This window comes from Lagopus leucura, unplaced genomic scaffold (genome assembly GCF_019238085.1).
Source record: "Lagopus leucura isolate 7727_CA_CO unplaced genomic scaffold, USGS_WTPT01 Super-Scaffold_100028, whole genome shotgun sequence".
Classification (NCBI taxonomy): Eukaryota; Metazoa; Chordata; class Aves; order Galliformes; family Phasianidae; genus Lagopus; species Lagopus leucura.
In genome coordinates, this window is record NW_024962279.1 from 5,953,616 (window position 1) to 5,981,250 (window position 27,635).

Below are 27,635 nucleotides of genomic sequence, written 5' to 3' on the forward strand. Positions count from 1 at the left end.
TTTCTTTCTTTCTTTCTTTCTTTCTTTCTTTCTTTCTTTCTTTCTTTTTTTCTTCTTCTTTTAATGTACACAGCATTACTTCAATTCTTACCTCAAAGTGTTATTCATGGTAATCTATTTCAGTTGTGGGAATAAGAAGCGCTGGAGAATAAAAGCAAGAAAGTAAAAGTTTGTGGAGGTTTTCTGCGGTTCTTAGATACTTTTCAACATTATTCTGTAAAAGTTAACTGTACTTCACGATGGAATTACTTTGCTTGAGATTTATGGAGCCAAGTTCTTTGCCAATGTGTGCTGAAATCAGTGGAGTTGTGCCAGCAGAGAGTATGGCCCTTGAATCATCTGGAATTTATTGCAACTGACACTCTGCTTCCAGGGAGAGGGAGAGATTGCTTTAACTTAATGATCAAGTATCTTCAAGACAGTCATCTGAGGCCTTCACTATTCTGCAGTCCTTGACTTCAGACAAATGGATGGATCTGCCATGATGGTGGTTTTGCATGAAGAGCAATCAGAGTACACAGGGAAATCTAATAAAATGTTCTAAATCCAGGCTCCAGATGATGGGAACCTGTGACAGTCAGCTTCTCAGTGATTCCAGAAAAACAAAATCACCTAATTGGCCTATAGCAGTAGAAATCAGAACAAACTGTTTTCCTTTGATAACGTTATATGGTATCTAGAGCAGGCATGTCATTGAAACTGGAGATTTTTGTTTTAAAAGGTTGGCAGAACATGCACCACCCTACCTTGCTGTTTCTTGACCACTGCTCTAACAGTCACTCCAACAGTGCAGCTCAGATGCTGGGAAGGAGCCCATCAAGCTTTAGTCCATATTGCCTGCCTGCATCTACATATTATTTGGTTACTACAATGGCGGTAACAATCTGAACAAAAATGGCTTGAAGGTGAAGTATTGGATGCCCTATCATGCACCAGCCCCTTGGAACCATAGCCTTGGTAACCAAAATTCTGAATTTTTGAAGCATTTATTACAGATAGAGTTAAGCCAGCATGAACACTAAACTAATACGACTCCTGCAAGGTTTCCTCTCCTCCTCTCATGTTATTTTCAGAACACATTAATATTGTTGAATAGATTCTGCTCTCATTTTATTCATGTGCCTCTCAATTCTCACCATTTTATAACATTTTCATGCACAAAAGCTTTATTCAATGGAATTGCTACAACAAAGTGGTTGTTATCTCTAATCTATCTGCCAGTCATAACAACAAAAATGAAGCCATATAAACCCCTTTCTTTCCCCTTCAGCAAACTACTAGTTCCCTTAATAAGATCTGCAGCTTTATTTCTCAGTCTAAGGGGTTAAAAAAGATTACATAGATATTTTTTCTGTCTGTTGAGATAGCTTTTTTGAGGCTGTAGTGTAAGCAACTCTACAGTAAACTATTACTAAGAATGTAGATTAAAGATCTCCCAGTATATACAGTAAGCAGAGATGGACACCAATTTTGTTTTTGCTGCAGTTTCCTGCAAGGAAGCATTTTCAAACCTGAAGAACTGTGGGTATATTTCTAACAGTCTCAATAATTAATTCTGCACATTTTAAGCTGAAATCATATCTATCGACTATGGGATTTACAAAGTAACATATGACTAATTTAGCGTGTTGCCTCTGACATCTGCTCACTCTCAGAGCACACAGAGTGCTCGTATGGATACTGCAGAAGTAATAGGCTACACATGGGTGAGAGTGTTCTGAAGTCATCACCATATTAGGTATAATCTTCTTTATTATGGAACATCTGGGCCAATTTCACATCATTTCGCCAATGGTACAAAGCTCATTCAAGATCTACTATTTTTATAAGCATTTTAATAAAAAGGAAACTGTTTTGTCTCCACAGAAAGGACTGTAATTACTTTTCCACCTTCTAACATGGATGTAACAGTTGGAGAAAGCATAGTCCTTCCATGCCAGGTTTCTCATGACCCCTCCATGGCTGTGGCGTTCACATGGTCGTTCAATGGCAACAAAATTGACTTCAAAAGAGGAATGCATCATTTTGAGAGAATTGGAGGAGTAAGTTTTTAAAACTCTTCAGTGCTTAATGAATTTATTTGCCGCAGTCATTAGGCCACACAAGCATTTTTCATAACTCTTCCATCACTATTTATATGCATGGTGAATCTCTGTTTCTTTAAAAGGATTGCAGCCATTTATTTTTCTTTCTTAGATTTCATAAAGGCACTTGAGTTATTTGTGAAGCCATAATAAAAATGTCCACATGAGAAAAACTAACGATAGCTATGAATATTTTAATTTAAAAGCTGGATTTTTTATTAATATTGAGCAATTTATTAAAATGTCCAGTATGAAAAGCACGTTGTGAGTGATTAGTTTACTTTCTTTGTATCTCCAGGAATCTGTTGGAGATTTGATGATAAGAAATATTCAACTTCATCATACTGGGAAATATGTGTGCATGGTGCAAACAACTTTAGACAGTCAATCTACAGCAGTAGATATAATTGTAAGAGGTATGTTTATTAAATGTAGACACCTATCTTCTGGAGGAATTAGTATTTCTTAGCATCAGCAGCTGCTTAAAAAGTCCTAGGATGACAGTCCAAGATTTTGGTAACTCAGAGGGAGATCTGTGCAATTGTGCCTTGGCCTTTTTTGGAGGTTATTCTTTCTTGCTATGCAGTTCAGCAGAGCAAGAAATAGGGAAGTGCTCCTCTTTCAAAAGAATGGTGTCACCTGCTCCTTGCTGGGCATCTCTGGGTCAAGATATAGGCTGGCAAAAATCAAGAGACCAGGTCTCTTTCCACTCTTTGGAGATAATACGAAAGATCAGTTTCTATGATCAACTAAGTGATAAGATTGAAATTTTAGCTAATCCTTCTACTGTCAACAGCAAAAGTTCTTTGATGGGAGCAAATCCTGTAGCCACTAGTAGAAATCAGATGTCTGTACAAGGCACCACCTTGCACTCTTGATTATCCTCAGTTGTTGTCTTCTACTTTAAATACATTTATGTTAAAATATTTTTTGCATTAGGTCCCCCAGGCCCACCAGAGGATGTTAGAGTTGAACATATTTCTAGCACTACTGCAGTGTTATCCTGGAAATCTGGAATAGATAACAATAGTCCAGTCCAGATCTACAGCATTCAGACAAGGACTCCTTTCTCAGTTGGATGGCAGGCAGTTTCAACAGGTGAGTGATTTGAGAGTTGCCTTGTATTTTGTATGCATAACATTAATTACTGCAAAAATATTGTTTCATTGACATGTTTGTTTTAGTTCCTGAAGTCCTCAATGGTAGGACTCACAAAGCAACAGTGGTTGACTTAAGCCCTTGGGTTGAGTATGAGTTCCGTGTGGTTGCCAGCAACAGTGTTGGAACTGGGGAGCCGAGCAAGCCATCAGCTCTACTGAAAACCAAAGCAGCAGGTAAGTCCCTGGTTTCTCCTAGGTTTTTCAGCACAGGCACACTGCCCGTTTGCTATTGTGAGAGGTTTGTGGAAGCAAAGCCTCTCTACTTCAGAGTTTCTTAAATACCTCTTTGGTGTTTTACCAATTTGTGGCTCTTAAGTCTCCTTGACCTGCAATGCTGATGCTAGTGATGCTTGGACATGCCTTAGATACCACGTGCATTTCTTTCCAGCTACAAGATCACTTGAGCCAGCAATAAAGGCCGGAGCTGGGCTGTGCTTTTACACATCCCCAAGTGTGTCTAGTGCCCATGCCTGAATGCAAGCCTTCATTGAAGCAATTGTGGAGCAACTTCTGTTTTCCTCCTATTATAACTGTACTTATACTCTGCACAGAGACTTGAACAAAAAATGATAAAGCCAGCTCTCTGGCGTACCCTAGCACGAGCACATAAAGCCTTTGCTGCTTAGGCTGCTTGATATCTGAACATCAGTGGGGACAGGATATTGGCTTTAACTGGAGAAAATAAATTACAGCATCCAAAGCCCAGTGAGGCTAATAGCTTCTACTGACTCCAGGACAGGATCTTTCCTATCAGACTGTCTAACCTTTACACATTTATCTTCCGGGACTTGGAACCACATGGGAAGAAAGCTCATTCTTGAATGACCAACACTGTCAGTCCTTTAACCTTCTCTGTTTGGTACAATTTATTTGAAGCTCAAACCTTTGCTTTGTTTTATGTTTCTCTCAGCCCCCTGCATATCAGCTCTCTCCCACCCATAAAACCAACACCTGTAGGATGGAGAGCAGTGAAATGGAAGCAGCTTTTACAATCCACTTTCTCCTCTCTTTTTATCTCATTTTCCATGTGCTGAAGCGTGGCAAGCTGCATTTCAGGACTGAACTCAAAATTTAATAGATTATATAGTAGAAAATGCGAGAGCTGCTCCAAAAGTAATGCCTCCTGTTTTATTATGTTGCTCCATGACATCAGAGGCAGATGTTGCTGGTATGGCAGCAGAGGTTGAACCTTTCCATCAGTATTCCATTACATTTTATTGCCATGTCGCAGATGGCAGCAGAGGGGCAGTCTGACAGAACGGTGTGTATGAAGCAAAGGTCTGTGAAATGCAGAAAAAATGACACTCATTGACATTCCTTAATGCTTGCTAAACATTTATGGAGACAAACAGAGGATGTCACCACAGTGAAGGGTGGGTGGTGTGTTTGAACAGTGGTGACAGTGGTCACCTCTGCTGGTGCAGATTTTGATAAGTGCATGCAAGCTCATGCTTATCATGAGCAAAAAATACATAGCTAGAGGCAGTGATTGTCTTGGAAAAAAAAAAAAAAAAAAAAAAAGGTGAGATGTTGCTCTATCAAGCAGTCTTATTGTGCTCTTTGTAGCTGTTGTATTTTCCATAAAAAGAAATAGGAGGCATTTCTTTTGGAGCAATTTAAACACATACAGTCTTGGAGAGGCAGATCTATCTATTTCTCAGAATACCCACCACTTTATTTGTCTATCTGCCATATTTTTCCCACGGCAGAATTGCTTCAAAATGTATTAAATCAGTTGATTTAAATCTAATAAGAAAAGGGCTTTTTTTTCCTATTGTTGAAGTAAAAGATTCTTCTGAGTACTGGTGCCAGAAAAAACTATTTGAACGTTAGAACACCAATTTTGATAGATTTTGTCTGCTTGCCAGGTGCAGAGGGAGAAATCAAATGAGGCTCATTAGCAGTCAGGACCACCTGGCCAGTATGGCAATGCAGAGGGTTGCAAGCTGCTCACCAGCACAGGGCTGGAGAGCTCTCAGCCTGCAGCAGGGACCAATCCTGTGCTCAGGTGGAGAGGGGATGTGTACCCAAATGGCACAAACCTTCCTCCCTCTGGAGAACCCCAGGAAGCTTTCACGTGGGAGAAATAAGGGCAGTGTGGAAACGGAAGGCTAAAGAAAAGCTGCAGAGAGGAAGAGGCTGAATTTTCTGTATTTCCCCACAGAGCATCACAGATATATGCTTTCCAGCACACGATTGATCATGGAGTCAAAATTAGTCTTGAGAGGGTCTTTCTCGCTTATGCTGCCTTGGGGCTTTGTGAAGTGTGGTGTTCCAAACCACCTATGCAATCACTAACAGCTCTCATCAGTTTTACTGGGAGGATTCACAAGGCTGGGGCTAGAAAGAGAAAAAAACAATAAAATTACTATTATTTATCATGGCGTAAAGGAGCATTATTTCTTTACAGTTTAGTGCAAGCTGAAGCTGGGCAAAGGGAACAGAAAGACTCACATCAGCTCTCCTTTACTGTTCACTGCTGTCCATTGCTCTGCCTCTAACCATCTCTGTGCAGTAGGAGTAACACTTGTCTTCAATTTTTTAATAGAATAGGAAACTACACGCAGCACCCCTGTGTGGAGAGCAAAAGACCAGCAGTAAAGAGGGAATTTCAACTTTGCTGTTACAGTGGCTATTTTGCCAGCTAGAATCTAAGCATTAGTAGAGCTGTGGGTGCAAATGAGCCAGTGTTTGTTCCATTAAGATGGAGCAGAGAATTAATCGAGGCTCTTTTGGTGCACTCAACTGTAATTTTTCATCTGTTTCTCACCTGTGGCCCAGCTGAGGCTCTGCTGAGCACTAGTACCCAGTTTTTTCCCATGCAAAGGTAGTAAGTGCTGAACACATTTAACACACGGACTGAATTGGTCTAAGCTGACTCGTGAAAAAGCAAAGTAGTGGTCTTGAATGTCCATTTTGTTTTTTTTTCCTTTAATGTTCTTTTCAGTCTTAGGTTATTTATCTCTGATGTGCACAAAGACATGGATTGTGAATGACAAAATGGAACACCTGCACTAAACTCCCAAACGAAGTTCCATTTGCACTTCACTCCCTTTTCTGACTACACAACAAAATCACCTTAAAATCTCTACTTTTCTAGAGGGAATTAAGTCAGGTAAAGATTTAGATGGGGGTTTCAGCCAAGAAGAGGCAGCCAGTTCACCTACTTTCTGGGAATGTGAAGAGCTGTTGCCTTTATTGCTCCTTCTGTAGCTGTGCTTAACACCAGAAGGAAGACATGGGGAAGGGTGGGCAGTCATGGCAAAACTTGCCAGAGCTGCTGAAAAAGTTTTGGCCTCACCTCGGCACCATTTTTAGGCAGTGGAAGCTGACTGAAGGTAAGAACAATCTTGAAACATCAGCAAAGGTTTGGAGGTGGCAAACAATATAACTGCCCTCTCATGAGGGTTTTTGCCACTGTAAGTTGTGCAGCTGTCCTTTTTTTTAATACATCTCCAGTAGCAGAAAAACAGCATGACATCATCCTTACAAGTAAATTTATTGCAAATTATACTATAGGAACAAAGCTGCTCTGTGTAAATCCCATCCATCACATCACAGTTCAGTGTCCAGAAAGCAGAAATGTTTATAGGCTGATGAGGTGAGTATGTGTATTGAGATATGGAGCAAGAGGCAAGAAATACTTTCTTGGCCTCTCCACCAAGAGCCATTAGACAAATGAAAGTCTCTACAGCATAAACAGCAACATATTTGACCTCACCCATGGACCTATGCAGCCACATACTTGGAGCACCATTGGGGAAATCAGGCTCAAATCAATGCACATTGGGTTTCTTACAATCCTGGCAGAAGGAGAACAGCAAGTTACGAGTTTTGAATTTCCTAAGGAAAGCATGCAGCCAATTAAAAAAAATTAATATATTGCTCCAACAACATGTTTACTGAACAAATGCACAATTAGTAAATCAGTAGTGTTGCAGCTACAGTCTGAATGGAACAGCATTTTGCCAATTAGTTGATGAGGCATAATAATGTCAAATACTTGATGCTACTAGCTTCTTTAATTAATTTTTTGAACAGGGTACTCATGTATCAAATACATCTGTGGCTTCAGCCTTAGAAACCTGAAAATGTGCAAACATGACTTTGGTTCACTTAAAATGCACTGTAATAGAATGCAGCCCTTGTTGCACATGTTGAATGGCTGAGTAGCTGCATGTGAGAGGAGCTGGGAGGAAAGCTTTATTCTTGGAGTAGAGGAGACCCCCAGCAGTGGTGGCTGTTGCAGCCCTGGTGTTTTTTGTCCTCCAGTTCCCACAGTGGCACCAACAAACGTCAGCGGAGGAGGAGGGAGCCGCTCTGAGCTGGTCATCACATGGGAGGTAATTGGTAACTCAATTAACCTAAGCTGTCTGATGGGGGATTCTATGGGCACAATCACAGCACAGCTGAAATTCAGAGCCTTTCAGCTATTGGCTTGGGCTGAGCCTGAGATTCATCCTGCATATGGAGAGGAAACAGTCTGTAAGATACACAGCAAGTTTTCTGTGTTATAGTGAACCATTTATAAAAATAAACAGCTTAAGAAGCATGTTATAAAGATGTTTAGAAGTCTGTATAACCCTCTTATCTCCATTGTACAGGAGGTGCTTAACACACTAATCTGCTTGGCCATTTTCTGCATTAACGTTTTTCATACTTTTGTTTACATGTTTTTCATTCTGGAGCACTGTGCTGACAAGGCATATCCTATTATGTGTTAAAGGAGATGAACCCTTTAATTCTCCAGCACTCCAGCAAGAGGAGAGAATATGCAATTTCAGAACTGTTGGTCCCATCCTACAAGCTGCAGTGAGGGAGTGGGGTGCAGAAAGAAGGACGTTGCTCTCCTTCTCCAGCCTGATGAATTGGCCAACAACCAATATACAACCTCGGTGTTTTTCATTACTTTAATGAATTACTTTAAGTTGTGTGTCTCGAGCTGCACGTGGTCTTCAATTAATTCTCAACTGGGGCCATGGCTTCAAAACTACCACGTTCCCTTTGTAAGTCATGGAAAATGTGTATTCATTGAAAAAAAAAAGTTATTTTCCTTGACTTCATTATTTTTCAAAAGAAAGGCCAACCTTGTGTCCATAGTTTACAGGAAAGGAAAAGAAATTAATTAATTCTAAAAGTGATGTTTTTCATCAGCTGAGTGATCTACCTGTGTCGTCCTATATGCTGATAACTTTCCCATTTAACCAATGTCAGAAGAAGGGAAGAGACAGAGGAAAAAAATGAAATCCAAAATCTCCACAAGATAAATAACAGTGCCATGCTTTCCCCTTTCGATTCTCCAAGCAGTGAAACTTGGCTTTTACTGAACTGAGTTTTCCTCCATATGCATCCTTCTCTGTTGTGTTTCATCTTCTCCTCCACCAGTCTATTCTTTGGGAGCAGAATGTGAAAATTGAAAAACAGCCTGAGAGATCTCGATCAAATTATCCTGTTGGACTCCGTGGCGTGTCCTGAAAAATAGTTGGAAAAAATATTAATTAATAAGCAAACAACACTGAATACGACTCTCTGGCTTTTGCTGATGAATTCACTAAACATTCTGATTAAATCTGAGGTCACAGAAGCCTCAAAAACAAACTAAATGCTCTAGAAAGTAGCTCGAGCTCTTATCAATCCCCACTGCACCCTCAGCGCTCGCGTTTGACTCTCTTGGGTCTGGATAGGAAGTAGAAGGGGGCAGATTGATGAATTAATGCCTGTAAAACACTTAAGAGATGACAACATTTGTTAAGCATGTCAGATCAGGGTTATAATCTGATGATCTTACTATCACACTAAAAGTAATTTATGAAGAAATAAATAAATCCAGTGCTCTGAAATCGACTGATGTTTCCCCGATTTTTCCCTCCCACCTTCTCACACCAGTAGCACTCCTGGTGGAGGAGCCAGAACCCACCTCAGGGGCAGCAGTTCTGCCCTTTGTACCATTTTTCATGACTGTTTTTCTGGGCACCTTGCTTTGATGAAAGCATCCAAATTAAATTGAATTTTGCTGGCAAAACTTCCTTTCTCCATGTACTGCTGTTCTTTTCTTGTTTTACAAATGTTCTCTTGCTTTGAAAAGCCAGCATAGAAGTACTTCTTTTTCTCAAGAAAATAGAAGTGTTCATTCTGGATACAGTCTTGATGGAATTGCCTGTTAGGTGTGAGTCATTAATACATATCTTGAAATGAGATTTTATTAATAGAAACATTAATTTTGTCATGTTAGCTTGCAATAACATTTCTGTTCTAAACAAACTTAAATAAGAAAACCTCCGTGCACTCCAAACTCTCCCTTGTTCTAAGAAAATATATGTGCTCTACACATGCACAAGCAATTATACAGCTGACATGTGCCTCTACATACATTTGCTCCTTTCCCATCTCTTTCCTTCTTTTAAAATCATTTAAAGTTAGTGTTCCTATGCCCCTTGGGGGAAGAATTTCAGCTATAAACTGTGCTGAGTGAATTGCTTTTAATTTTGAAAACTTCATGCCTGAATGAGAATAACTTTAATGGAGCTGATCAGATCTTTTGTTTCTAAATTGATTGCCTCAATAGATTTATTATTTTGATTTTTATTTCAATATTACATTGACTGATGGAGCAAACATTATTATCTTCTCTAAGGCACAGTCAACTGAATCAATACTCCTAAAATATTCTGAGAAAATGAAGATTCAATTAAAACAGTGTATACTTGCAAATGCTTATTGACTGACTGCCCTGTCACTACAGCCAGTGCCAGAAGAACTACAAAATGGAGAAGGTTTTGGCTATATTGTTATGTTTCGTCCTCTTGGCTCAACAACGTGGACAAAAGCAGCCGTGGCTCCCGTAGAAGCAAGTAAATATGTTTATAGGAATGAAAGCATCACACCTCTGTCTCCTTTTGAAGTGAAAGTTGGCGTCTACAACAATGAAGGAGAAGGGACCCTGAGATCCACATCCATTGTCTACTCTGGAGAAGATGGTAAAGTGTGTTACTCTTACTAGTAGTGGTTGTGTACAGCCTGTAGGTCCCAGGTGTGATAATGCAGGTCTCTATAGGGGCGGTAAGAAATCTGTGCAAAGCTGCTCATGGCAGATTCTCAGGAGACACGGGACAGAGGATGGGAATTTGGAGGGAACAAAGGCAAGGAAAAGATTTTCAGAGTTACTTTAAGTAGATGGCATGTTTCAATACACTTGTCTCAAGAGCTCCCACTGAGCAGGATGAGAAAAAGCAGGAGACATTCAGAACATTTTATCTATAGAGAGCGCAGACCACTCAGTACATATGATCTCTAAAAATCTGTCCCAGATTAGAGGTTATGACTAATTTTGGAAAATTACAGTTTTGCTACTGTTCTACAATAAACGGGCAGCAAAACTAAAGATTCACCCCAGGTTTCCCAATCCTCTCCGTGCTGCTTCCACCAAAAGTCTTGACTTTTTCTTGAATCTCTCTAATTTTCTGATGCAACACCCTTTTGATGCTACAAATGCTCCACTTGCTGCCTTTTCTCTCGTGATCCAGAGCCACAGATAGCACCAGGAGCCACTTCAGCACTGAGCATCTCGGCGGCAGAGGTGGAGGTCTCCTGGCAGCCCATTGCATGGAACAGGCACACAGGCAGGGTGCTGGGCTATGAGGTGAGGTGGTAGCAGCAGCTGCTGCTGCTGCTGTTGTTGTTGTTGGGGTGGGATGGGGGTTGGGGCTGGGATTGGGCACTTTGCAGACATCCCTTCCCCAGCCACATTGGTATTCTGGTTCTTCTTCCCTTGCTGCCAAGTCAGCAGATAATGCGGCTCTTCACCTGACTCTCATTAACAGCATTTCACCTGAGATAATCACAAGCATTTACAGACCAGGACTACAGTTCTCACCCAGCCTTTTTGTAATGTAAATTAAAACCTCAAGATTAATCATTTGTGATGGCCACTGTACAAGGACTTGTGCTGGGTTCTTGATTCCACAAAACAAGGTTGATCCTCCCTCCTCTTACACAGCTTTAGTACTGCCTGAGCATGATGGGGGAAGCTGATATTAAGCAGACATGCACATGACCTCCATCATTCCTTACAGAAGAGAATGCACGTTATTACTAACCAAAGCTTCTGCTGCAGTGTGTTTGAAGGGCTTTGAGCTTCTCGATCCTGTTTACAACGAGCAGCAATACCCAAACCTTCCAAATCAAATATTCATTAAAAACAAAGAATGTCTAATGGCTGTTACAGACCGAAAATTAGACAGGATACAAAATAATTAAAATCCTCTTAGATGATGTAGATAAGTGTTTCTTTGTATCTTTTAAAAAAAATTTCTTTAATCTGTTCAAACTTTAAAACCAAAAAGCTTTTAAAATATCTTATGTTATCAAGGTTTTCCTTTTGGACTTCTATAAGGATTTCATTTGCTTTCTTAATTTGTATTCTGTTTCTAAAATTTTATTTCTTCTCTATAAATATTCATGCTTGGTTTTATTTCCTGCTAGTTTTGTATATGAAAAATCCAGTACTCCTTGAAATCTTCACTGGCAGCTTGTCTACTTGCCAGCCAAACCCGTACTTGATTTAAAACAATGAAATGCCTTGTCTTTGTTTTGGCTTTTCAGGTTTTATATTGGACAGATGATCCCAAGGAAAGCACAGCTGGTAAAGTCAGAGTCAATGGGAACATAACAGCCCAAAATATCACAGGCCTAAAAGCTAACACAGTGTATTTTGCAACAGTTCGGGCTTACAACACAGCAGGGATGGGGCCCTCCAGCGCCCCGGTAAATGTCACCACTAAAAAGTCACGTGAGTATTCAATTTCTTACAACAAATGTTGCAGGCTCCCAGGTGGAATAGTGACATTTCAGCTTACCATGACCCAGCTTGCTAAATGTTGCAGTACCAAGGAAAATGGGATCCCAAATTTCTACATAAAATTAAGCAGTGAAGTCTGTGACTGAGAAACTTCTCTGTCTCTTGGTTCCTAATTTTGTGGTCAACGTTGAGTTAGTTTGTTCAGATTCTGGTATGCAAGATGCTAATGTAGTGTTTAGATTGGTGTTCAGCGCTGTCTCAGTGGAAGCTACAGTTCCCAGTGACTGAAATCAGCCCTGAGGTTATTTCTTTTACCCTATCCTGCTTATGTGCTCAGGTAATTCTCTACACTTGCAAAACAAGATAACAGGGGTGTTTTTGTTCCTACAGCAGTAGCAACAATTAGGAAGGATCTTCTTTTCAAATGCAACAGTGTGCCACTTGCTTTCAGGAAATTTCAAAAGAGATTCAAAGTCCATTAAGGAAAGATGTTCCACAGGTCAAACTGTAGATTTGGGTATGGGATTGTGGCTTCTATTTTATTTTATTTTATTTTTAATTTTTCTTTTAAGGAAACTCTTACATTCTCCAGATATTTCTGGGGTCCTCTGAATTGTGCCATGCAGAGGGGAACGTATGTGACACATTCACTTAAATACTATTTAATCAGTAGCTGCTTAAATTCCCTGTAATTTTAGAAGCAAAAACATATGCTTTTCTACTTGTGAGAATAAAAGCTATGTGAAATGTAGGCTTTCATGAGGCCATCCTCTGAGATAATACAGGAGTGCTGTTCTGCAGGATAGAACCTGTAAAGGAAATGCTCACTAACAGCAAAATAGGAAATCTTGCTAATCTACATGCCCTACTTTTTTTATACTTTCAGTGGACTATGTTTTCCCAATTTATCAGCACTTTTGCACAAAAAAAGGAATCTTCTCTCTCTCCTCATTCGTCCTCTTATCCATGTATTACTCTAGGTTATTACTTTAAAGTACTGGACAGGAGCTAACTACTTAAATGAGTTCATGATAAAATTTAATGTAGATAGCATAAGCCAAAATAAAGCCAAAGAAAATATTTTGTAAAATTCCAAGGAAGGCTTTTCTGACAGACAATGTGAAATGGACTCATCTCTGGAAATGATTCTCTGTATTTGTATGTATACTTGTATGAAAGAAAAGATAAAGGCACATCAGTCAAGAAGCAAAACAAAAACGGGACAAATTTGATTTTGATCTACATTGATTTCATCTTCTCTCAAACTCAGGATGGTGCTAATAGTTCGTTTAAAAATTAAAGTCAAAACAACCTATTTAATACTTAAAAACATATATTAAAATTTTGATTTCATTTCTGAAAGATGCAGGCATTTTCAATATGAGAAGAGACAGTGCATCAAGAGCATGTAAACGATACACATCTACATCAGGAGCTTTGGCTTCAAGCAAATAGCTCTGTCTTCACACTCATTGCCAAAGATTCCTAGTGTTCTATACGTGGCATTATTGAATAGACTAAGCAAAACTTAAAAGTACAATGGGCCTTTAGCCAAATAGGTGCACTTCTGATTGAAACATCTAAGATCAGTTCAATGTCTAAGTTGATCTCATGGTGTAAGTTTACTGCTTAGGAAAGTAGAAATGATGAATATGCTCCACCAGGAAGAGTTAGAAGGCTCAGCTCTTCTGCTTACTTTATTTACATGTCATCATGATTATAAGGGATTTCACTGCTTTTTAATTACTAATGCATATTTCAACAGATGTACATATTAGAAATACTTTGCAAGTATAAACTTCAACTCAAAAAACCTGCAAGGGTTTCCTAAAACATAAGTAACTTCATTAGCTTAATTTACTTAAGATTATCGAATGTTCTTGATAAAGTTGGTAAGAAATTAGTTGTGGAAAGGACTGGTCATCTTAAATCTAAGGAGCTGTTCACAGTGTTCTTGTTTATGCGTATCACTGTGGGTTTGGGAAAGGGCTATCCATTACTGCCTATTCTGGTCCTTGACTGTAGATGTAAACCGGATAATTCAGCTTAGGAAGTCACCCAGTGGTGTTTTTTCCAACCTAAAGCTTGGGAATTTAGATGGTTTTAAGTGTTATGTTAAAAGATTTTTAGTAAGATGATATTCACCCATATTTGAGGGCGTCCGTTTTCAAAGTACCCAATCAATTAAAAATTTGACATCCTTTATATCTTATGCATGTTTTATGTCGAAATTCCTTACCTAAAACATTTTATGAAAGCAGCAAAGAAGTTTCAAACAAAATTTAAGTAGATTTGTGGTTTTATGCACGTGAATGCACTCAAAATAAAAGGAATCTTTATCCAGTATGGACTTACTGTTCATGGAAGGACATTTGCTTAGATTCACCTGAGTGACCCAGTAACACCTCCTTTTCCAGACAGTGAGGTGGATTAAACTTTCCCACAGTCCAGAAGTAGATAGATACATAACAACAGATGCCATTGATTCATTCTCTCTGTGTGGGAAATAAACAGATGATGGAGTATTACCAAGTCTGCAGTACCTTCTGAGTTATGCATGCTAACCATCGGTATGTAGGAATTGTAGGGAGTGAAGAAGAATCCCAGAAGTTTAACATTTTAAAGTCAGGCCTGGGACCCTTACAAACCAGAAGCCCGTTCTCCAGATCTCTCCTGTCTTTTCTCAATTATTTTCAAATCCTTACTTCCTCTGACACCCCTGGCACTCTCCTCCCAGGCCGGATTTGGGGAGCACACCGTGGAGATGGAGATGATGTATATCTGAGACAGTCAGTTCAAAGGCACAGTTTCAACTTCACACGTTCACACAGGATTCGATTTCTGTCACTCGTAGGCAAATTTTCAAAGTCCTGGCATTTAGGCATGAAAAACCTTTGAAAACCTACCCTCGGCCTATTATACTGAGAATTTATAAAATCTGCAACGTTTCATGATGGATCACATGGAGACTTTAATGTGTAACTCTTTGTAGCCTATTCTCATGGCCGATGAAAATCGAGCCTTTTGTATTCTGCTCCTAGTTTCAACTTTTTTTCTGAAATCCATACAGCAAAACATTCTGTAGTCCATTAAAAGATAGATAGGAACAACATAATACTTAAATAAAATCTATCAAATGTAACTTGAACTGTCAGGCACTGTCAGGCTTTGCCTAATTTCCAAAATGAACACACAGTAAGTGGTTCTGTGCTATGAATAGATCTGTATTCTGACTAATAAGAGAGCAATGATGAATTGGAAAATATTTTTCACTCTTTTAGACTTGAATCACCCATGCATTTGCTACTTCCATGTCAGAGTCTCATTCAATTACACTATGCAAATTAATATGAAGTTGTATCTTGCGATTAAGTAATATAAAGTTGTATCTTGTGATTATCATCATCTTTTCTTTTCTTTCTTTTTCTTTTTTTTAAAGCTCCCAGTCAACCTCCAGCAAATATCACATGGAAACTGACAAATTCCAAAATCTGCTTGAATTGGGAACACGTGAAAACAATGGAGAATGAATCAGAGGTGCTAGGATACAAAGTAAGTCATTGCTTTATCTTGTTAATCATACGTGTTGTTTTTAGTAGAGGTGAAAAAAGTGAGTTGTTGGTATGTGACTTCGTTACTCATGAAAAGGGGAATTTTATGGAGTCACTGGGATGGTTGGCTGACATTTATATAATGCATGGAAGAATATCTCATTTGGATTTGGACATCTTTATTCCAACACGAAAGTTTTCTATTCCCATTACTGGGCTCCTCTTCTTTTTCCCTTGTAATGTTACTTACGTAATGTTCTTGCATTGAAGGAGTTTCACACGCCTGTAAGAAATAGAGAACAGCCTCTTAAAAATTAAAGAGATGTTATAAAATATGTTTAAAAGTCCTTACTCTGACAATTCATAATCATAACTTTGAAAATAGAATGGAAGGCACTCACATAAAGATCAATGTGGGTAAAGTAAAAAACAGTTCTATAAATCTGCTTTTTAAGAACAGGAACGTTTAGTTTAAAGTTTGTTTGCAGTGTCTCTAACCCCCAAAGACTTTCTGGAAGACCCAAAAAGTGGTCAGAATGGCTGTGGAGAGCACTTAAATGGGGAAAGGTTGTCAGGATCAAGATCCTTGTGTTGCTCAGCATTTAAGTGTCTACCTTGTAATTATTCTTGATATCACATCATCTTACAGCCTAGTTAGTGTGCTTGAGCCCCACATACTGGGGAAGACATTAAAATCAGACTTTTAAGCTCTTTTCCCTTGTGTCTTATATATCTGCTTCTCAGTTATAACTGCCTGTTATATTTTGTTGTGGAGAGAAGTGCTTTAAGTTCTCAACACAGTATTTTCCATACAATCTCCATTAACTCTATTTCTCCTTCTGCTTTGCTCTTCAATTGCTCTTTTTATCGTAACTGTGTAAAAAGTCAAGAGTGCTAATGAAGAAGAAAGGCTTTCTAGAAGGCCCAGTCTGTAGGATCTCCATCTCCCCAGGGCATGTGGGCTCAGGGCTGCTTCACACCTTGTCCCAGAGATAAATTAGTGAAGGCAGGCACTGGGTCCATCATGTTTAATTGCACAAATGCGCTTTCTAAGTGGAAACCCAGATGCTACTGTCCAAACTTCTGTCCTTTCATTTCTCAGCTGTGTAAAGAACAACATAAAACTTGAAGTAATTGAGTAACCTCTGTTCCCTAATCCTTTTTTGCTTAGATTTTGTACAGACAAAACAGACACAGCAAAGCTCATATACTGGAGACAAACAACACTTCAGCTGAACTCCTGGTGCCATTTGAAGAAGATTATCTCATAGAAATAAGAACCATCAGTGATGGTGGGGATGGCAGCAGCAGCGAGGAAATTAGGATCCCGAAAATATCAAGTACATGAGATTGTATTTCCTTTCTCTGAATATCAGTGTGTAATAAGAAATCTGTGTGCCTCTAAAAAGGATTAACAGAGTTTTTGCTACCATTGTTGACCTCCCTTTGTACTACTGGGTGAACGTAGATTAGTCTCCAGTTTTCCCATGTTCAGTAGTAGAGAAACTGCTTCACAACATCTTGATGTGACCTTACCTGTAATGCTTTTCAGAGACATAAGCTTTCTTACTGAACTCAACTCTGCAGCTTTTGTATACGCTGCAGGATTTAATCTGATCTGGAGCTGCTGCATACACCGAGGTAGATCTCCTCAGCTGCACTCCACAGCTAGCTCAGGTGCCCAGGCTCTGCTCTTATTACTCATGCAGAATGGAACCCTGAGTTAGAATTTACCAACCCAAACCCTCCTGCAAGCAGATATCTATGTGCAGGCATGAGAAGGCCATTCAAAACTCCCTAGAATTGCAGCTACAACTTGAAAGTGAATAAGAAGAACCCATCTTTTGGATATTTTATTTTGCAGATATTTTGTAAAAGAACATTGTTAGACTAGACTGCATAGGAAAATGTTTTTGGATAGAAATTTCCTTATTTTTATGCTTATATCTTTATAGGTTTAAGCTCCGGAGGAATAAAATTGTCTCCAAGAGAACTGCATATGTTGACATCTGGGATCCTACTCTTGAGTTTTGTTCTTATATACTCTTTTCCTTCATGACTGAAGCAGTGGACTCTAAAAATCGAACTACCTGTAGATTCTGTCTTAATACTTTATCACAACCAAAATTTCCTGTAAAGAAAAATAGTGGGGATGGGGGGGGGGGGGGGAGACAGAGATTGTACACATATAAGGAAATGTAAATATTAATAATGCATTAATTTAAAAATGTAATCTTTGAAATTCATAGATACATAGGTACCACATATAACTTGAAATTGTGAAAAGAGCGATCTCAATTTTTTTTTTACTAATTCTTACTGAAACTCCAACTTAACGGTATGGTAAATGTGGAAGATTTGCACCAGGAGGAAACTGAGAAGAGACTTGAAATTGCTTGTGATGTGGATATTAATTATCTCACGTTCTTCAATGTAACCTCTAAACAAAAGCCACCAAAAAACATTTCAAATAAATAACAGTTAGTTGTTTACTTTTGGTATTACAGGAACTACCACAGAATGCATTTTATGAAGTATATTTGTAGGGGAACTGTTAGTTCAGGGCTTCAACTGGTAATTGAACACCTGGTGAAGGGGTGTGCCTGGCCCAGACAACACAGGCAAATTGTTTGCACCTGTACTCCCATTTAACCAGAAGGGGTAGAGGCCCCCTGGGCTCAGATAAGGGCCACTGCTGGAAGGAGAGCATCTCTTGGATTTAGGCTGCTTCCTGAGGAGGTATGCTACCTACACAGGGATCCCTTTCACCAACTGGGTGAGTGCAGTTCTTTTTTTTTTGTACGTGGCTGTTGGCTTACCTGTGTATGCTTTGGCTGGTGTTTCTAAGATCCTGTCAAAAGCAATTTTGCTTCTTTATGAGCAGAACAATGCTTTATTGTTTTCTTCTGAAAAGATACGCCGTGTTAAAAGGAGGTATATGGATCAATCCCAAACCTTTGAATTTAAGAGAGCTTCAATGGTGCCAGCAAGCCTTGAATCAGGTTTGGACAAGGCAGAACCTTTTATGATTTGAGATACACGCTTTAAAAGGTTGTTTGATGCTAAGGCTGTTCTGATCAACAACTTTTTTTAAGGGGAGATTAAAACATATCTGGCTTCTATCATGTTTAGTTATTCTTCAGCTGGTGTTGTTGTTCTTTGCCGTAGGTTGAAAGTGTAGATTCATCTCTGGTATGGGTGCGAAGGTAAATGAGAAGAACTCTGATTTTCATCATCTTGAAATGTAAATAAAAGCATCTAATTAAGCCCTTCAATCTATTGAGTTATTAGAATGTAAAATTAAACACCAGAGTAAGCATGACTTTCAAATGAATAGATAGAGCTCAAAACATGAAGTCATATTGCTGTCAGCTTTAACAACATCCTGTAAAAGTGATGTTATCTCACATCACTACTAGGGGACTTCTCATCCTTCCCACTACGTTCTGAAGTCTGTTTTCATTACTGACAAATGTGTTGTCTCATCTTTGTAACCATTTGCAACAACAAACTAATCCAATTCCTTCCCTACCCCAATACTTCTGAAAAAAAAGAAGGGCTCAAAGGGAGATGGCAGTGTGTATGCACATGAATGAGCAGAAGAATATGCTTTAACCTGTGCATGATAATCTTCTAAAAAGCTTGATAAAAGATTTGGTATGGAGGCTAAGATGGAAGCAAGAGTCTTAATCATGGAATAGCTTAAGTTAGAAGGGATCTTAAGTATCACCCAGTTCCAATCTCTTGCTGTGGGGTGGCTGCCCCCCCCCCCAGCTCAGGCTGCCTTGGGCCTCATCCATGGTCTTGGGCTCCTCCAGAGATGGGATGCCTGCAGATCTGAGTGAAACATTTCTTCCTAGTATCTAACCTATACCTCCCCTCTTTTAGTTTAAAGCCATTCCCCCAAAGCCGATTGCTATCAGACCGTGTAATGAGTTGCTCTGCTCCTGTTTATAAGCTTCCCTCAAGTACAGAAAGGTCTCAGTGAGGTCTCCCTGGAGCCTTCTTTTCTCTAAGCTAAACAAGCCCAACTCCCTCAGCCTTTCTTCATAGATATTGCCCTTAAAATATGAAGTTGTATGGGAAGTTACCAACATTTTGATGCCTGGCATTACTGATGTGCTGAGAGAACTCCACGTGCTCTGACAAAGTAAAACCATAAATAATAAACACGTAGCAAGAGCATGCATTATGGAACGATATTCGGTTTTGATTTAAGTACTCCAGAGGATGAAAAGGATGTTAAATCCCTAGGACAAGGTATTTCACTAGGAATTGCACTTTCTGTTAAATATTTGCTTTTTCTGTTGATGCTATCAAAGCCAGGAGAGTGTATTTCATGTTCTTGTGGCTACAGAATTGAGTGTAGAATCATGGGCTTTTCTTCTTTGTGGATAAACAAATTTTATTTGTATCTGGTGATATTCAATACCTCATACTGAATTTAACGTAATGTTTCAAAAAGATGACCACAGCAGTGGAGCTCTGACAGAGCTTTTTGCATCATTCCATCCCAGCAGGTCTCTAGCAGCAGCTTGTTGCTACCATTGCAGCTTGCCTGCATGCAGATTTTTTATCATCCAATAAGCAAGAGCTATTTTTTTTCAGTAAATGTAACTTAAACTCTTATGTTTTATAACATAAATGTGATTCTTTCACTAAGCTTAAACAAAAAGATTTTTTTTCATTCAAGGAAGGAAATACTTTCTGCAGAGCAGTTGTGTAGAACTATATAGGAGGACCGATAGATGATTAATTACAGGGAGGTTCTAAAAATATAATGCTGCTTTTAGAAGCCTGTCCTCTGAGATTTCTACAAAGATACTAATTGCAGGAGTTACTAGGAAGAGGTTTAACACAGCTTTCAGTAGAAGAGTGTAGAATGAAGTGGATATGGTATTTAGAAATCTTGTTAATACCCTAATGAAGATTGTTTTTCTTTGCAGTGAAGCTAAACAAGGAAACATTTCCTTAAGATTTGTTTTCATTTCTGCATGCATTACTGATTTTCCTTGCAAGGTGTTTTTCTCTCTCTAAGAGGTAATTTTCAAATCAGGCTCTTTCCCTGTGTTTGACCTCATAATTTCTACGTTTGTCTTATTCTGTTATTTCTGTGGGAGAATCCCCTTTTTAAATCAAGGGAAAACCCTAGGAACTGGAAGATTGCTGACTTGAATAAAGCTGTTCTTTTGCTGGGCTTTCTTAGAGCTGGAACGTAAGTGGATTACCAAGTAACTATTCCACCTAGCAACTTCCAGTTGAGGAATATGCACATGTATTTACGCAGGAAGGACCCTTGAAAAATCAAGGCAATAATCAGTGATTGTTACAGCTTCTGTTTCCTAGCTCTTCCATGAGCCACCATATGGACAGTGCCTATCGTAGGACTCTGCTCCACTGTTGTGGCCAAGTGCTCCCCTCTCTGCCTGGGGGAGTCAGGTGTTTGGCATCATAATTACTAAAACCAAGCAAGACACGCAGCTCTAGCAAATAATCTTTTCATTCTTTCCCTTAGGAGATGTTTACTTCAGCAAACAGAACTTAAATTGATCTAATTCACTATTTTGTTCTGCTGCTGTGCTTCCTAAAGTAGATTTACCTAGCGTTGAGAAACTCAAACAAGAGGAGAATGCCTTAAAACACAGCTTCTAAGCAGTCTTAAAAAGAATGCCATTAAATAATAATATGACCCCCCTACTCTCTCTTAATGAATGAAGTTTGTTAAATTGTGGAGGCCCATGTTCTCTTCTTCCTATCATTGTTTTTTGTTTCACTAAAATAAGCGTCCAAATGAAACTGGAGTCAATTTACAGAACGATGTTGAAAAAGCCAGGTAGCCAGCTTAAATGATTTCATCTTATATATTTATCAAATGTTATTAAGACATCTGGTGCTGAAATAGAAAGAGTTTGGTTGACTGGAGGAGGGAGAAAAAAAACTTGCAAAAATAGTTTTGTTACTCGCAGTTGTAGAAAACATTTGAAAATAAGAATATGCACTCCCTAAAACTAGAAGTCAAGAGGAAGATGACAGAGAAGGGAAAGACAAAAACAACCCCACTTATTTGCCCCATACTGGAAATGCTGGGCGCTGTCCTCCCAGATTTCAGAGCATAGGATCAAATGCAAGACAAGACTGAGATTTCTAACAGCAGGAAAAGTAAGATCTATTATATTTTGATGACATAAGCAAAGTAGCAAAAAACTAAAGCCAGTCACAGTCAGAGATTTTCATTTTAAATTTAATACATCAACAAAACATTTGTCCCTGGGGGGAAAAAAAAAAAAGCAATTTTGAGTCTATCCAAATGTTTCAGTTGGTTCCAAATGCAATGTTTCACTGTGATTTAAGATCATTTAAACTTTCTTTAATGCCTCCTCCATTCTTTATAGAGCAATTTCTGAATATGAATGCCAAGAAACTAAATAAAATAGCCCATGTGTGCTATTGTACCAACCCCTAAATCAGCATTACCCTGATGTGCAGAAACACCCTGGTTTTTTTGCAGGTCATTGGAATGCAGTGCTAGAGAGGACTTGACACAGAGCTCTAAATCACACTTATGTATAAATACATTGCAAAAGCAGAGAAAGATTTTATTAATATCTGAATGTACTGCAGTCACAGAGAATTTCCCACAACGATCTGCTGTGCAGAAGCCAGAATTAATCTGCTCAGAGAGGCTTTGGCATGCACTGCGCTGGTGGCTGAGGATGCTGACACAGGTTTTATCTATTTAGTCTTAAAAGAGAACTTGTGTCCATGTGCTCTTTGCACTTCCCTGGGTAAAAGCTATCCAGAATCTTGCTCTACAAGGAGTATCCCTACTGCCTTTATTCCATTCTGGTATCTGCATGTCCAAGGTACGGTCCCGTGCATCTCAGTGCTCTTAAATATCAGTAGTCTGGAAGCTTGCATTGCTTCATGTAGATGCAGCTCCGCTATGGCCTTTGGGTGAATGTGGTTTGAGGTATGATAATATTTGCAGTGGACTGTTGAAATGTTGGTACAAATGTGGTGAGATCTTCCAAGTGTGGGCACTATGGAAATACCATCTTTGCATTGTTTGTCCTGAGGAGTGGCTCTGTTGGGCTCAGATATCTGTGTGCTGTCTTCTGCCACTGAGTGGATTATTGGAGCGCTGCCACCTAGCAAAGGATTGTTATGGAAGAACAGCATAGCTTTCATGCATTTGTACATATGCTTTCAGAAATATCTCTCTGCCTAAAAACATAGGCAAGTTGCAGAGACTGGGCATGTAATGACCCAATCATCTTCAGAGTATGTACAAAGATGTGGCATTTCTCTTGATTTGACCATTATCTAATCCCAAAACTATAAGGGGGGGGGGGGAGAGGAGGGGTGAAACATTGCTATTAAAACAGCTTGTATAAAATCTTTCTTGGTTAAATTTACCATGTAGAAAAGGTCACCTGGACATTTTGACAGCATGGTACAATAAAGGCTTCTAAATGGCTTCAATCATTCAGTCTAAACTTTTTTTTTTATCAGTTCATAGCACTTAGTACTTGAAAATGTGTGTGCCTGTAGCAATTAGAATGTCATATTAATAATGCTGCCGGGTATTATTTCTTTGCTTAACCTATTCTATGTATGCCAATATATTTCAGTGCTGAATAGTGTCTATAGATTTATCCTGTCCTTAAAAAATGAATTGGAATAACTCTGAGACGCAAAGAGTGAGATACCAAAAAAAACCCCACCTCGGATTTCATGAGACATCTTCCAGATTTTAAAGAGAAACATGGCAAATCTTTCACGTGTCCCTCTGCACTCAGCAGATTTAAGACCTATGCAGTTTGAGGGGGTTTGGGATTTATTTGAGGGCCTTCTTACACTGGTACGATTTATCCACAGAGATCAGCAGTTTACATTGCATTGATGAATGTGGTTATTGATTTATTCTGTGATTGTACTGGCCTGGTATACAAGGACTGCAAAGTGCTGTTTTCTAAGAGTGATTGACTCCATTCTTTATTGACTAAAATGAGCTGATAAAAATCATCCTCTGGCTGAGCTGGAACTACTTTTCTGTGTTCCTGCTCCTAGCAGAGGAAGTAGGAGGCAGACTGTGGTGCAGAGTGGGGGAAAGAAGTTCCAGGTTTGATTCCTTCTGCATAACTGTGGCTGATAGGGAGGAAAGTATCTGCTTCCCTACACCCTCTCCCATCCCACTGTGCACACATGCAGCTTTATGCTGCCTTACAGGGTAATAATGTTCCTTCAGTGTTATTGGAAATAAGGAGGTTTTTCTGACACCTCCAAAAAGAATGGTTCTGAAGTTTGTGCACCATTCTGTCTCATGCTCGTTTGCAGTTGTAAGAAATCTCAGAATTACGTATGGAGTGGAGCATTTTAAATCTTATTTTGTGTAATCTGTTCAGCATGAGGTTTACAAGGCAGCATTGCTATACCTATTTATGTATATGTGTTATGTGGTGAAATCTGTAAAGTAAAATCATCGTGGCTCAAGAAATATCTTCCGTAGAGAACATCTATGAGCACCCACAGTGTTCTAATTGGAGATGCTCTCTATTAGAGAGACCCTCCCAGGCTCCTGAGTCACAGGTGGCTTTTGAATTAGCTTCCTAAAGTCTAAACTCCCCAAAGAAGGAGTCATAGAGTCATGCATTTATTGAAGAAAAGGGTTTGGTTTTATGGAGCTACAGTAGGCTTCATTCTCAGAATAAATATACCAGTCCAAAAGCAGTGTAGGTGGAGCTGCCCGCTGGTACCTGGTGGTGGAGCAGCACTGGGGCACCAGCATTTCCCACACATACAGGAGATGAGTGCAGTCAGTAGCAAGGAAATTAAAAATAAAAGCTGGTAACTAAGCGTGCATATCTATGCACATGTAGGTACAGACATAAGAGCCTATATAAGGAGCAGAAAATAGAAAGCTGTGTAATGAAAAGAGTAATACATTTTTCATTTTCCCTTCTCTCCCTGAGAAGAAAAATCAAAAGGCTGATTCTGCAGCAGGCAGTGTATAGCAGCAGACATTGGTATCTAGGGCCCATAATAATTTATCTAATTTAGCTATGGCACTATATTCATAAGTATGAGCTCCCAGTCATTTCTCTACATTAGGAGTGGTGTGTGCTTCTCCATTTTTTCCCCCCTCTCCAGTCACTGGAAGATTTCTTCTATAAATATATCCCTCTATAAATACCTGGCTGGCTTTCCAGCTTATTAGAGGTTCTGAGGAAATAAAATGATAACACACCTTGTACTTTAAAACTTGTATATAAAACATCTCAATAAAACAACTCAAAGGCACCTGTGAAATGAAATCATGGCCATGGTTATCATCACCCCATTCCCTACAACTTAGTTTTGTTTTTTTTTTTTCTTTTCCCAAATTAAAGATATCAACTGAAATATGGTCACTTTGTGGCAGTTCCCAACTTTAAATAAAATGAGCCTGCCAACAATTACTGATTCATAAGCACTCTGGTCTGTGCTGGTACACAGCTTGGCATTTAATAAAATTAAATGTCCCCGGTCAAATTACACCATTGGTTTTTAATCAGTGCAATCTCCAGTGTTTCTTAAGGCTTCCAGCATCGCTTGTGGTTGCCTGGAGCTGTGCGCTTCTCTCAGCCCTGCAAGCAGTGGCAGGAAGACATCTGTCCTCCAAGGAAGGGAGATATCAGCATAGGAAGCACACCATGTACTGCTTTACCAGAGGTACCTGATATGTCTGGCACTCCTTCTGCAGAATTGAACTAAAACATCCATGTATTTTTCAAGCAAGGTTTGCATTAGAGCAGTTTACTGGGGGGTGGAAGCGGGATGTGGGGAGGGAGAGGGAGGAGGGGGGTGGGCCAGCCCCTCAGCATCCCCAGCAATGGGACAGATTTGTCTGCAAGCTCTCAAGTTAAAGATATTCATTATTAATCCTGGAGAAGTTTTTTTTTCTTTTTTTTTCCTGCTTTGCTATTTGCTTTGACTTCTGTTTAATGCCACGAGTACAGAGTGATTCAACTCCTGTTTGTGAGGGCTTTCAGGTGACTTTGAGCATGAGGGCAGCGTGGCTGGGTTGAGTTCTTCGGAGCATTGGAGCTGCCAACCCCATCATCCCATCTTCCCTGCAAGGTTTTCACAGGCGTCAGTATACTCAGACTCTTCACTTGAATGTAGTCATCATACCTGTAATTAAATCATCAGCTGCATAGTCTGGCCATTGCAGTAACGCTCGTTTGTTGATGAACTTGTAATTTGTAGATGAATCTGATCTGTAGATGGAGGGGTTTGTGGGTTGCTTCTGTTAGGGAGACAAAGACAATACCTTTCTTTGGCAATACCTTCTTTCTTAGGGAGATCAGTCGTAAAGAGTAACAGTGCTGTTTGCTAATACACAACAGGATCAGACACTGGCAGCTACTTTTTCTCAAGGCTCTTAGACCTCCCGTAGATCTAAGCTGCTTCATTTCCTTCTTGGTCCTATTTTCAGTCTTGCATGCCTCTGCACTGTTTCATCTCTTCCCATGTCACTCCTGTACGTAGACTTACAAAAATACTCCTGTATATGAACAAGTCTTCAACATATAATTGAGGAAAGCTCTTCTTTGACACCAATGGCTCTTGAACAGCGCTATTTTCTTTGAATCACACTCCGTTCCTAGGCAGTGTTGTGGTTTCCGCACTGATCCCTTTTGTTTCTATTTTCTGATGACTAAACTAAGGCTTTTGTAACTTCACCTCCCTCCCTGGAATGAACGCTGGCCATCACATCCCATGACTTTCCCAAGTTTTTACCTTAGTTTAGTTCTTGGTTATGCAAATATGATAGTTGTCAGAATCCTGCATTTAATGCATCCCCAAAGGAGGAAGTACGTTTAGGCTATAACAATACTGCAGATGGTGTCATTTGTTATAGGAAAGACTCCAGGAGAGCACTCAAGTGCCAGTTAGAAAGCTCAGTATAATTTTTTAAATAGTAATGAAGTTTATTAATGAGAAAAAGTTGGACTCCAGCATAACTCTTCCAGCAGGTACTGTTGTCGTTTGTGTTTCACATCATTACTAATTTTGTATTCAGCATATCAGAACTGTTAATTCAGATTTAGTCTGCAGCTGAATAAGCCAGATTGCTTAGGAAAATAAACGTCTCTATTACTTTTTATAGTGTTGAAATTAATTTACAGTTCCAGATTGTGATAACTAAAATTGAGAATTAAAACTATATTTGCTACCTGAGATTTCCCAGAGATGAGCATTCACGAGGCTGTAAAAATATTAACTACTTTAAATAATGCTTGCAATATTTCTAGAGTTATAAAGCACCTTCCCTTAGCTCACTTTAATTTATTTAGCACCCACGTCTTTAAACCTTCCTTTTAGAATATTCACACTGCCGAAAGATTAGACTGAGGTTATTGCATTAAGAGAAATGCTGTTTACGATGATGGCATGTAATACAATATGTATTTCTAGGGGCTTTGAAAGGCATGGAAATAAAATTTTTAATGATGTCTTTAAGGGCTCTTAGAACTGCTTTTGTGCTATTGGAAGAGCTGAGGTTGAGCAGAATTTCTGAAGCAGAACGGCATCAAGTCAACAGCAAAGCAGATAAAACCTTTATAGGAAAGGGGGAACTTGAGGAAAAACTCACAAAAAGGCAACTTCATTTCCAGATTAATCTCTGAGAATTGTGAGGAGTGCAGAAGGGAGAGATGGGTGAATAAGGAGCAGTGAATGTGTTTGCTCAGAACAGGTCTTCCTCCAGCAAAGCCAACGGATGCTGAGTTGTTTCTCTGTCAGTGTTCCATTCCCCTCTGAAATACTCAATGCCTTCACTGTCAGTGGCATTCAAAAATCACAATTTCTCCTCCAAAATGAGCAATAACTTTGACAGTTGTGTATGTAGGGTTTTTTGAGCCTTTAGTGTGTACCCGAGTCAAGGCTGGACTTCAGTTCTGCTGAAATGAATAGCTGAGCTCCTTATGCAATGGGTTGATGCAGAAAGCTGGAGCTTAAGAAAACCATTGAATTTCATAAGAAAATTGGATGAGTTGGA

General features: G+C 39.3%; 1 protein-coding gene across 1 annotated transcript in view; it reads left to right on the plus strand.

Moving 5' to 3' along the window:
- LOC122185230 (contactin-6-like) overlaps nt 1-24,652 on the plus strand; it is a 78,901-nt gene extending 54,249 nt beyond the window's left edge. The window contains exons 10-22 of the mRNA XM_042880812.1: nt 1,867-2,042; nt 2,383-2,500; nt 3,024-3,182; nt 3,269-3,418; nt 7,517-7,587; nt 9,987-10,221; nt 10,768-10,883; nt 11,846-12,032; nt 15,481-15,593; nt 16,764-16,932; nt 17,548-17,640; nt 23,748-23,789; nt 24,627-24,652. Of these exons, the coding sequence (XP_042736746.1) occupies nt 1,867-2,042; nt 2,383-2,500; nt 3,024-3,182; nt 3,269-3,418; nt 7,517-7,587; nt 9,987-10,221; nt 10,768-10,883; nt 11,846-12,032; nt 15,481-15,593; nt 16,764-16,932; nt 17,548-17,640; nt 23,748-23,789; nt 24,627-24,652 (1,655 nt within the window). The remainder of the gene's footprint in view (nt 1-1,866; nt 2,043-2,382; nt 2,501-3,023; nt 3,183-3,268; nt 3,419-7,516; nt 7,588-9,986; nt 10,222-10,767; nt 10,884-11,845; nt 12,033-15,480; nt 15,594-16,763; nt 16,933-17,547; nt 17,641-23,747; nt 23,790-24,626) is intronic.
- Nucleotides 24,653-27,635: the final 2,983 nt, after the last annotated feature.